The 13159-nt window shown below is 34.4% G+C and overlaps 1 protein-coding gene across 10 annotated transcripts in view; it reads left to right on the top strand.

Moving 5' to 3' along the window:
* LOC141448125 (dynein axonemal heavy chain 10-like) overlaps nt 1-13159 on the top strand; it is a 269181-nt gene that overhangs the window by 238630 nt on the left and 17392 nt on the right. For all 10 annotated transcript variants that reach the window (XM_074116245.1, XM_074116251.1, XM_074116250.1 and 7 more), the window contains 6 exons: nt 39-312; nt 2906-3075; nt 5475-5576; nt 5646-5824; nt 10712-10868; nt 11905-12118. In XM_074116245.1, coding sequence (XP_073972346.1) covers nt 39-312; nt 2906-3075; nt 5475-5576; nt 5646-5824; nt 10712-10868; nt 11905-12118 — 1096 coding nt within the window. The remainder of the gene's footprint in view (nt 1-38; nt 313-2905; nt 3076-5474; nt 5577-5645; nt 5825-10711; nt 10869-11904; nt 12119-13159) is intronic.

The raw sequence follows: 13159 nt of genomic DNA, 5'->3' as shown, positions 1-13159 counted from the left end.
GCATTATTTTATTTAATTATTATTATTTTTTTTTTTAGATACAAACAGAGCTTAAGAAAGTACTAAATGAACAAGTATTAATATTAGAAGACAAAAAACGATATAAGGTTGTTGCGATCAAACTAGCTATTTTATACAGATCATTGAATAATGCAAGTGTTATCAATCCGCTCTATGTACCCTCTTTGGACAAATTTACGGACATAATTGAGTTAGCTGTGACCATCCCGCACAGAAATGAGAATGAAGTGGTGGGTCCTCATAAAATGGTTGATTTGCTACCGAAAGCTGTCTTCAAGTATGTGATAGCAGGTGAGAAACAGGTTCTGAGGTTACATTGTAACATGTGGCAACGTGGAAGAGCCAACTTTTAATTGAGTGACAATAAACCCACAGTTCCTATGTTGTTTCCTCTTAGTTTCCATTCGGTAACTCTACAAACTGGTACTTTATTTTCGCTTAATTCGTTCGTTGCAATTCCTTAATTGACATTTAACATCAACATAGAGTGCAAATGTTTGGCAATAAACTATACTTAAAATCAGTTAAAAATATCAATGTATGTGAACATAAATCAATAATGTTTTAGCAGAGAAAAGAAACAAACATACTAACAAGAATTGAGTGGGTGAATTATTTTAATATTAAGTAATATTGAAAACATAAAAATATATTAATTAAATTATTAAGGCGCCACGGTATCAGAGCGGTAGAGATGAGGCCCGGAAAGGTTATTTTGTATTGTTTTCCTCGGTTCGATTCTTGGACTAAGCCTTGGATTTCATTTAATGGTTAATAAAAGAAATTTAGTGTAGTATGTTTTCTTGAAAAAAATAAGCATTAGGATTAAAGAATTTTATAGATGTAATAAAAATAATGTGTTCTTTTTTAATTTATTTTACATTTACCTTTGAACAACAGCGGCTAAGACTTGTTCAACAAATTGATATGAGGCACTTTGACCATGCACCTACGAAACCATTTCGAAAAACTGAAAACTATAATCATTCTTGTTTATGTTCGTTAATAATTTTCATTCCATGGTCAGTTTCTAAAGAAGGTCGCCAGAGTCGTCCGAAACGTCCATCTCGGGAAGAATGGAAAGGAATATTTTGAGTAGAGTTAGATTATGATTAGTTTTTTGGGTAGGAAGAGAAACGAGTGTCATTTTTAAAGATTTGACTTTATCCGCAGTGATATTAAAATGGGTGGGGCTGAACACAACCTCCTGAGGCATTCCTAATCCCGTATTTCTGGGACCATATACTTTCCCATTTTACTCGTATTTCACCATATTTTTCTCATATTATATGTTGTTTACATGTTCAGTTATTTTATTAATGATTTCAAGCTTTTTTTTTTAGTTAAGCATTTAATATTACCGTGATTGTAAGCATCTGATATATACAAACTAGATAGTTGTTGGTAAAATGGTCATATATGTCTGAAATGAGAACCCTCGCCCTAAACCGTTCTGAAAAAAGGTATATCATTCTCCATTCCAACCTGGCCTCTATTAACCTTTCAAAAGTTAGGATGTTTCACTGGATGTTAGGGAAATCAGCCGGTACGAAATATTTCACATCTTGCTCTTTCTTAGGTTTCAAAATGGACCAGATAGTTTGTACGTTTCAGTCTTTTATCACATAGTTTGTTCTCCAATAAGGTTCGTTATTTTCAAGATACTTTTTCCTAGTGTGGTCAGTTCCTTCAGCATAGGATAACATCACATCCTGGTGCAGTATTTTTTGAAGACATGCGGCCCGCCCAAGTGATTCTACCGAGATTGACCGTTTTAACGATGTCTGCTTCTTGGAAAAAATGCTGTAATTCTGATTCTTTCTTTACCTCCGAACCGTGCCCTCTCGGACTGGGTCATAGATTCGCTGTAGAAATATTCTTCGCGTTATGGGTTTCTATGATATTTGTTTGTTTAAGGGATGTGGGTTATTGGTCCGCAGCCCCGACACTAGTAGAGGGCTGCCTCCTCGAAGCTACTCGACTAGCACAGCTCCCATTTCGGGCCCTGGGGGCGTTAACCCTAAAGTATGTTGTGGATGTAACCTTATCTGTAACATAGTGTGTACTCGTATTTCATGTACTGTACTAGTGCATGGTTACTGAGCTGTGGTATTCCGTGGGCGCGCTCCCCTACCCCGTATTTGCATACAAAAGTCACCCCTTGCGGGTAAAACAGCCAAAGATGAAATGACAGTTACATATATTACAAAATGACACTAATAAACTTAGACCTGTGGTTTTTATGGACCTTTCGAATTGTCCAAGCTCTATAAAACAGGATATGATAGAGAATTCATGGCCAGTCAAGTACTTAGTATTACATATGATTCAAAAATGAGAGGGAAACTGGAATGTGATAATCAAGAAAAAAACTTTAAAATGGCGGCCATTAATAAATTTGTTTCTACATTGCAGAGAAAAAGGCGAATAGATTTGTTGCAGTTATAAACTGTTAGAATGCCTATGCAGGGCATTGAAATAATATCAAAATTAATTAAGTGGCCACGGACTTTGATGCAACGCCAGAAAAATTATTTATATAAAAAAAAAGTTCAGAGGTTCAAAAATCCTATAGAAACAAAGCGTACCAGTCTAATGTATATTAAGTAATCAATTCTTCAATTTTTCGGTTTTAAATTAAGTGGTCCCAACTCAGACACATAAATATTCGTCAACAACATATTTTTAAGTTCAGGGGATCATAAACTATGAATTCTGAAAACTCTTTCAGCTAAATTTCTATTTCGAACATTAACTAAATCACCAGTAGGAGAAACTGTAAAAGTAAAATATTTGTTTCGTGTTGGGGGAATACCAAGTTTCACTTTAAAGAATATTTTGAATTCCATGAAAAAATTGATATATTTTTTTTCTTATTTTTCAGGATTTTTAAATAAAGATAAATTCTTCTTTTTGTTTTACCTGACGACAAGATGGCAGCTTTATGATCAATGTGTAACACCAGTTAAAATAAGTTATATTATGAGGGGCGGTACCGCTTTTGTCCCTGAGGTAGCACCTGAGACTTCAAGGACTCCTTGGTTGTCAAAGAAGGTTTGAAAACTGATACATTTTTTGTTTTTCTTTATAAAGTACTATGCAATACTTTGACGAATCATTCTACTTGATAGTTTATTTTTAATGAGTTTTGGTCACTTAACTTGACCAGTTGGATGCAGTGAACAAATGAGACATTTTGGAAGGTATCTACAATCTTCCTAAAATGAATTCATCATACGTATTAGAATACAAGGCAAAGAGTTGTTCAAGCAGATAAATTTGCAATGTTGAAGGATTTTTAAGGCTTAAATCCTTTTGGGGAATTTATGGCTAGATATTCTCAGAGATAGTGGAGATTTCTCAAATGAAAACTACACTGCCTGGGGAGAGTTTGTAACGATAAGGTTGGAAAGGTTTGGTTCATCTTCAAGGTATTCAAAGAGGACCTAATTTGTCCCCAAGCACTTTCCGAAGAGGCGTTGAAAATGATCAAAAGCAGACACTCCCTTCTTTAACAAGAAGGATGTTTCACGGTCTTTGCCTATGTTTGAAGTAAAAGTATAATATTATTTCTAAAGTCTGTGGCGGTGAAAACACTGGCTTGTATCGAAAAAGCCTCTTGCATTCATAAAGAATATTTTTTCCAAATAAGTCAGAGTGAACAAAAGATTTATTTTGATATAAAAGTATCAAACCTCTGAGTAGTTATTTGAGAGATTCGAGATAGGCCACATGATCGTTTGGTGTCAAATCTCGTCTCCTTAGGACATACGTAAGAAGGATTGTCTCACTTGGTGGACTTTCTTGAGCGAACCCTCTAGATTCCGTCCCATTCTAGGCGGAATGGTAAGAAGGGCCTCGCCGAATCGGTTAGGTTTATCTCAACCCAGGTCATTGTGCAAAACTGAGAAATTATTAATGAAACAAATTCGGCATTCCAACTTGGAGTTCTTACTTGTTAGGACTCTCACTTTTTGTTTTTGCTTTTTCAAATTTTCATTTTCAAGCGTTAGTACCGCTGAACTGCAAAATTTCGGTGTTTTTATTCCAATATTAAGTTATTGAGAGAAAACAAAAAAAAAAAAAAAGAGAAAAAACGGGACTGATTATATTAGCCTCACAAATATGACAACGATATGGCATATGAAGATGTTCAGCCAGGAGCTGAATTCCAAGAATTTGAGGAAGTAGACAGCATAAGCGACAATAAGAAAGTGTTCATAAACTTTTCAAGGAGTCCCAAAGAGATGGAGCTGATTTTCATAACAGAAGATCATTCCATTAAAGGTGAAAGCCTCTTTGAGTACTTGGCAGTCTTGATTAGGGTTCGTCCATAAATGACGTAACGCTAAAAATCTCCTTTTTTGACCCCCTGCCCCCCTTTGTCACACTGAGTCACAATTTTTTTCCTCCCCCCCTAAAAATTATGTCACATCTTGGTTTTTCCCCATTATACATTTTCATTAAAAAATTTCCTTGTATTGAGGGATATGCTACTCTTACAGCTTTGTAAAAACGTTGATAAAGATTTTCTGACATTTTATAATCGATCCGATCCTATTGTCAACAAACGGTAGAATCAATCGCGATAATTTTAGTTCAACGAATTCACTACGGGCAGCCATAAAAACCAATGTAAAACAACAGTCTTTGAGTAGCGCTTTTGTAAATACCGACATATCGATAACCCAGTCGATGAAAACGAAAATCATATGGTACAAAACGCGCGCTATTTAAAAAAAAGGAAATGAAAAAGTGATTTAAAAAAGCGTGACATAACGCTGATTCTATCCCCCTAACCCCCTCTTGTCGCAAAGTGTCACAATTTTTCTACCCCTCCTCCCATAGTGGCGTTACGTCATTTATGGATGCCCCCTTATCAATAATGATGATATAAGAGAAAATATCAAGGTAAGGCTTGAAGCTGGCAGCAGGTATTTCCTGCCTCAAGAACACGCTAAACTTTAGGTTCTACTGTACTAAGCAAAGGTTATTTATAATAGCGCTATAAAAGTCGTGGAAGCGTGCGGAAGTTAGATTTGAGTCCTGACTAATGATAGCGAAGTCTAACGTAATGTTTAGATCTTAGAGCCATATTCGGAAAATGGAATTTGGGGTGTAGGAAGGAACAAAGAGCTTCGAGATTTCATCGTTTTTTCACTTTTATTGTACTTTAAAAAACTTTATTATTTTGAATGTTAGATATAAGATAATCTTTTTGTTTTAATTGCAGAGTATTTATTTTTATTATAAAAAAGTATATGTAAAAGTGCAGTAGTGCAGCGATAGTATATGGTAGGATCCGTAATGTTGGGTAATACGAGTAGGTTAATTTTATTAGATACATCGCTGACAAAATTTTTATCTACCTTTGGGAATTTATTTATCAGGAAAATGTAAGCGATGCTACTCAATCCTATCAATTAAGTTCTGTTTAACAATGTTTTACTTAGGTTTGGACGGATGTTGCACAATTAGTCGCAGAATTCCCAAACGATTTTAAAGAGCTCACTGATCAACTTACTAACCCGGAATACTCGGCTCGCTGGAAGATGGTCAGTACTTTTATAATTAATTACATTAATTTAATAATAAATGTGGTTAATATTTATTTTTATTTTTAGTGGTATGAATCAGAACGTCCAGAAATTGGTGATACACCTTGTGAACTATATAACGACTACTATAGCTTCAGAAAATTATTATTAATTAGATGCCTTAGAAAAGACCGTCTCTACCCTGCTATGGTGATTTACGTGGAATTAGTAGCTGGCAAAAGTTATCTCGACGAAAACTTTTTAAAGTAAGAAGCTTTAGAAATAGTGTTAAGAAATAATAAGAAATCTTACTTCGTTTCGCCAACCACAATAATTTAACTGAAGACCAAACTTGGAGATTTTCAAATTTTGTTTGGATCACCAAAGAGAGAGACGCTAAAAACTTTATCACTTCTCAACTGAATAGATTCATCAGATCGCTGCTTGTCATTATACTCGTAGTATGTATCTTCGACAAAATTTGGGCCCAAGATGATTTGATGAAGGTGCAAAGCATGATGAAATGATTTTTCGCGTCAATATTTGAAATACCTGTTCGGGTCGTGGTGGGGGCCCTTCACCTTTTTTTGTTTACTCAAACCTTCTATCTATCTCAACTTGTTATTTTCGTTTCTTATGCTAAATACGTCACTGTCAGTAGCCTCTATTTCCTTTCACCGTTTTTTGTGTCTATATTCTAGACCCTTTGCCCCACTACTTCCTTTTGGACCATGTGGACCTGCCGGCACAGTTCTCTGTGGGGCATTGCATCATACGCTTCTCTGCAAGTCTGTTTGTTGGTGTTCTTCTTACTGCATCTCAGCCTGCTACGCATCACTTCCGCTGATACCAAGCACTTCGCAGCGTCCGCATCTAAATGCATCTCCGAATTCTCGCTTCACGCATATTCATCCACATCTAGTGCATTGATTGCACTGTTTCCCTTCCCTCAACCGCATTTAGTGCACTTATTGCACTATTCCCCTTCACTCTTCCGCTGACCCCGATAACCGATTCTAATACGCCTCTTTAGGCCTAAGCCCAAATATTTCCTACCTTTCTTGGATTTCAACTACACGCACACACATAAACACATACACACGCTTCCGCTCCACAGCTTCCTTTCCCTCTCATCGCTTCTCAGGCGTTTGGTCAACAGAGATAAGTACCTCCCGCTTTCTCTCTTCCACATTCATTTAATTATTTTATTGTCCTAGTTTAAGGATATTTCTTACAACGCCCCCTTGGGTACCTATCGCTCGTATTTACGAGACCCCCGCATCTGGGTGTAGGCGTCTCCGCGCGCTTACAATACCCAACCCTGAAAAAAAAGTATTTCACTTGTACAGATAATCGATGAAATTGATTTTTCGCCGGAAATACTCGATTCACGGAATCTAGAGTACGAAGAAATGTTTTTTGAAATACTCTATGTGCATTTACGCGCATGTGCATAATATGGTCAGCATAATACAAAAATTAAAAGCTCAGAAAGTTAACGTTCAACATTTAGGTATCAAATTGGAACAAACAAAGAAAACGCTTAGACAAAACTGGCCACTCAAAAGTTCATTTTACTCAATTAATTTATTTGTTTTATTTATAATTTTCTCGAAAACGTTCGTATAGGGTATACTCGTTATACAGGGTGTCCGGGCTGAGTTACCCACCCCTTTTTCTCGGTAATTATTGATGATGGGAAAAAGTTCAAATCGTAACTTCATTTATTTTTAGTAGTACCTAATGATATTATAAAAAACGAAATTCCGCTGCTGATATGCAGGTTAGAGATACTAACTCTTTTTTTTCAAATGGGAACGCCTATTTTTTGTGAGAAAAACTGTTTTTGTAAAATTAAAATTGCTTTTGTAGTACCCAAGTTATGCATTTTTTTTTACCGCTGTCTGCTGACATTTTATTAAAAAATGCATAACTTGGATAAAGCAAAAGGGTCTGTCCAAAGAGCAAAAACAAAAATGCAAGGTGAATGTTTACACAAATGCTATCTTGTTTACTGTTTTAATCCCATAAGTTGTAAATAAATCTTCAAGAAGCTCGGGAAGTGTTTCTGACAAAAAATTCTCTCCATTAAGATTTTGCTCATAAAAGCATGGGCCGATTAATTTATTGTCAATCGATCCACACCATACATTTATGCTTATAACAACTTGGTGATGGGACTGATAAGATAGATGGGGACTTTGGTCAGCCCACGAACGGAAATTCCACCTTTTAAAAACACCGTGGTTGGTAAATTTTGCCTCTCCGGTCCATAAAATAAAAGATAAAAAATCTGGAATTTCCTCCGACAATGCACTCATATGAGTCAAAAAAGTAAATCGGCGCTCTTGATTCCCTTCACGAAACCCCAATGTGAACAATGTGGTACCTAAATGGCTTCATTTGATAGTGCTGGATTATTTCCCACTAGACAGTTTTACTAATTCCCAGAGCTCAAGCCGCATTTCGAACTGAAGTGTTAGGATTCTCTTGCTCATAGAGTAATACATCAAGCTCAGTATCGAAATTACGAACATTTCTAACCCTATTTCTTGGCCCTTGGCGAATGATACTACTAAACAAGCGGCGTTCCTTAGTTGTGTTCTTATTGCTTCAACGTTTTGTAGCAATAAGAGCAATCGTTTTCCGGCTAGGGTGTCTTCGTTGAGGAAATCTCTCCTGGTAAGCCCTTGCAGCTGTTTGAGCTTGACGACAGCATTCAACAAAAATGTCGTACATATCAGTTTTTTCGTTTTTAAAATATGGTTCATCTTGCCGGAACGAATGGAAGTTTAAGGTAGACTGAAAGTAATTTTAAAAACAAGGCATTGTTTACAATTTATGTGATTAAAACAGTAAACAAGAGAGCATTAGTATAAAAATTCATCTTGCATTTTTATTTTTGCTCTTTGGGCAGACCCTTTTGCTATATCCATAATCATTAGGTTTTTTAATAAAATGCCAGCAGACAGCGGTAAACAAAATTTTTGTTCAAAAATGCATAACTTGGGAACTACAAAAGCAATTTTAATTTTACAAAAACAATTTTTCTCACAAAACAAAAGTACTTTTAGAATTCATAATAAAAAATAGGGGTTCCCATTTAAAAAAAAAAAAAGTTTGTTTCCCTAACCTGCACATCAGCAGCGGAATTTCGTTTTTTATAATATCATTAGGTACTACTCAAAAAATAAATGGAGTTACGATTTGAACTTTTTTCCATCATCAATAATTACCGTTAATAATTAGGGGGTGGACAACTTAGCCCGGACACCCTGTATATAGATCTCCTTAACTAAAACTCCCAACAATTCATTCCACTCGTAAGCCTGTAAGAAATGTTCAAAATCCTTTATTTTTATTTGTTTCTAATTTTTCCCCTTTTTTTAAAACTGGTTTCTCTCACTACTATTAGGGTTTTTGAAGTACTTTAACTTTGCTCTTGAACATCAGTAAATCTTCACAAAATAGGTGAACAAAAAATATATCAAAAGGATTGGAAAAGTACCTTTAAAAATTTTATAATAATCGACACCAGTATATTTTCTGCATTAAATTTTCAGTACTATTTTTTAGATTTTTTTAGTCATAGATCTTTCATATTTTTTGCAAAATCAAAAATCATTGTTTTTAGAAACGGCGATAAAATCGCTTCAAATAACAAATGGTGGTATGGTGCTGAACAATTTGAAATTGTAAATAATTATAAATATCTTGGAATAAATATCACGCCAACCCTCTGTCTGAATAATCATTTTGTAAAATAAATTGATAAGTTCAAAGTCGGGTCTAAATTCTGTTTGGAAAAGTTTTATTTTAAATAAAGATATTGGCCTTGAAAGTAAATAGCAAATATTCAATTCTATATCTAGAGCAAGTATCTGCTATGGGGCTCAAGTATGGGAGGCCAAAAATTTAATGATGTAGAAAAATGATTAGTATTCTTTATAAGAAAGTATTTAAATTGCCAATAAACACTCCAAATTATATCTCCAGACAAAGCTTTGTTCATTATTTACTTTCACTCTTAACTTACATCACAATATATTTTAAAAGTACTAGAAATGCCTGACTTCAGATATCCGAAAATTCTTGCCCAGTTTGCTATCAGAAATAATTTATATTGGTATTCAAAATGAATTGTTTCATTCGCATGGAATTCAATTTGATGTGGGTGCTGTAAATCCCGAAACCCTTAATAATTGTTTTATTAAATTAAGAAAACAAATAAGTTTGAAATTTCTGGAAGATTGCGTAAAAGCAGTACCTCGTCTAAAACCTCAGTAATTTATAAAGATTGAAAATACGATTTAAACTTTATAAATGAGTGGCCCTCCATAAATGATCTTACCTGGATAATAAAAGCGAGAGGGGAATTAGTTTAAACTACAAACGTTATGCAACAAGCACTTCATCCCTTTGTTCGCTTTGCAACCTTTCACAGCAGGAGGACAATATCACTTCATTGCAATCTGTCCAATCCTAAAAGAGTATCGCGTGAAGTGGTTGAAAAAAGCTACTCTTAACAAGGGAAGTGTTAATAAATTATTTAAATGGTGCTGATCTTAAAGCACTGATTAATTATTGCAAAACGGCCTGGCAGTACAGTACGTTGACAAACCTTATGCAACTACCAGTTTTCTTTCTTACAGCTTTTTATACAAATTCATTAAAAAGCACTTTAAAATTAAAAGAGAAATGGGGTATAGGCTTTCCTCAAAGACCACTTCCGTGTAATGGTATTTAAATGTGAAATATTAATAGAAATTAAGTAAGTGTGTTATTAAAAAAATATGTATTAAAAGAGAAAATCTTTTGACTGGAAGGAGCGCATCTCTGGACTGATTTTGCCCAACTATGTAAGCGGGATCTAATGGTAGGGTTGAAGAGGGAACGTAATTAAAGTTGACATATCTTCTTCCTGTCTATAGAGACAGGACAGAAGACGCATCAACCTTACATACAGCAATATAAGCATAAGCAACAAATATAGCATAAGCCCTGAAGATGATCTAGTCCCTAGGTTGAATGCTTGGCAAAAATAAAAAATAATGATTGAAATTGGCAAAATTCTTTATTCCTTCTGGTCACCAAAAACGATGAACATTGCTCTAAATGAACAAGTACATTAAGGAATAATTTGTAATTTACAGTTTCAAGCAAATATACTTATGGAACATGCGAAATGGGCCGGTCTTGTTCATCCAACACAACAATGCTACTATTACGAACCGCCTATTAGATCACGCTCAGAAATGCGGACGAGAAACGAATTTGATAAGCTTCACAATTGGCCAGACGTCTAATAAGGTAAATATTTTCTTGCGTAATTCTTCAACAGTCGGTTTAAAGTCAAAGGGTGCAAAGTTTAATGTACCTAAGGCGAAATAAGCAAATTGTAGGTAGGTGAAAATCCTGGTTGGCTGGCACCAATTGCTCAGGAAGTCTAGTCAAAAATCACTCTGAGATTCAAGAATCTCCTATTGTTTTAATCTCGTAGTGTTGAATCGGACAGCAGACATTTTTGAAACCGACCCCCAACTTAAACTTCAAGCTTATTCACTAAACCCAGTAATCCAAAAAAATAGGAAAACTGGGTTACCATTTCTTTTATTTTCTTGTGAACTTCTTTTTGCAGTTTGAGGCTCTGAATTATCATTTAAACACACAAATTTTAACTCTTGAATTAATTATTAAATGTAATCCAATGTAGAAAAAAGTTCTATTTGAAATTTCATAGCAGAAATGCTGCTAGCTAAAATTTTTTAAAATTATTTGAATATTTAAAAATAATGACGGGTGGTAACATCACTATTGGACATTCTGTGTTGATAAGGATTTGGTCAAAAGTGCTAAGTTGTGTGAGCTTTTAATTCCGGTCAAAATCGCAAAGAATAAATTGACAGCATAAAGAAAGTTGCCTTGTACTCTTTGGTCTTTAATAATTGCTGCTAGAAGTCTGCACTGCTCATTTGTGTCTGCATCCTTTTTAGCTAAATTTCTTAAGATATTCAAGCACTCTGTCTAGCTACACTAAATACACACACTGAGCTCACTTAATACCTCAGATTATTTTGTTGCAAATAATTTTGTATTACCGTGACTATATTACCGTGCAAGAAGTGAACTTTATCCATAAATATGCATCGCAGTGTGTAAAGCTCTTGTTAAGAAGGACAATATTTATTAGTAAGAAAAAAATAAATAAATAAAAAATAGAATTGCCACTTTTACGTGTACATTTCCAAGTTAGTCAATTTAATGCACTGTTAAACTGAAAGTCTATCACTTTCCTCTATCTTTAACCAGACAATTAAGAATACTCGCACATGTAATAATTTTTCAGAAAATAATTGAAGCATATCGACATGCTATCGAATTAGAAGCCTGGTTTATAATAAAGGACTGCCATCTGTGGACTGATCAGTTGAACGAAATTTTAGAAATTAACTCACAATTACATCAAGTACACGATGAAAAGTATACTAACCATCGTTTATGGCTTATCGCATTTAATACTACAGATATACCTCAAGATTTGTTAAGGCGTTCTGTAAAAGGTAATGTGCTATTTCTAATTTTGAAATTTTAGAAAAATATTTTATTTTTTTTTGAGCATTTGTTATATTCTGTACCTCGGAGGGAAAAGGCACCATGTCACAAAAAGTAAATTTTACAGGGGAGCCAAATGAAGATATTTTTCCAAATACATTTTTTTCCACTTTTCCGGTTATACTCTTTCCTGTACTTCTCACCATAATTATTAAAGTTGGTATGGCCACTTGAACTCCCATATTTTAAAATATTTTACTTTGATCTCCATTGTGAAAAAAATTTATGCCCATGTAGTGCCTTTTACCCTTAAGTAATGAAGTATCATAGTGCTTTTTAAAAATACATAAATCGCTTAATAGTAAACATAGTGCATAGTACATAATAGGGCATAGTTCTTTACACCTGTAGAAAGAGCAACAAAAAATTTGTAAAATGATGCCAAAATCTGAAAATCGAAAAAAATGGACATGGTGCCTTTTCCTTCCGAGGTACAGTATATGACTATCAGACTTGTCTCTCATTATTAAGGGATTTTTTTTTTGTTACTTGTTTAATAATTTTAATTGTTAATTCGTGCGTTTCATAACTGCTGTTTTTTTAACGCAGTTTATTTAATTATACTATAAACTATATAGAAAATATAGAGAACGTACTAGAAAGAGCGAGAGTGTGAGTGTTATTTACTACGGTAAGTGCGTTTACATCAAATTGTTCTGACTCCACCAAAAGTGGGTACCCACTATTTTTCTCCCATTCTTAGCATTCATGAAAAATCTTTTGGAATGCTCGCTCGGATGACGTAAATGATTATGATATAAAACATGTGTTCATAGTACCCTTTATCGTCCGGCCTAGAGTTTATAAGACGAAACTAGTCTGCAGTTTATTTAATTATTTTTATATTTTCTCAAAAACTGTTCTAACCATCAACTTTAAACGAGTTTTTCAGTCTTTCAGGAGACCAACTCAAATAATCAAAGTTAATAACAACAGGTGCTGCTTTTATAAAGACAAGTGTCGTTCAGTTCAAATAGTGTTTAATTTAT

This window comes from Rhodnius prolixus, unplaced genomic scaffold (genome assembly GCF_049639745.1).
Source record: "Rhodnius prolixus isolate KJV_2025 unplaced genomic scaffold, Rpr scaffold_1, whole genome shotgun sequence".
Taxonomy (NCBI): Eukaryota; Metazoa; Arthropoda; class Insecta; order Hemiptera; family Reduviidae; genus Rhodnius; species Rhodnius prolixus.
Note: the sequence above shows the minus strand (reverse complement) of the source record. Positions and strands in the feature narration are given on the sequence as shown.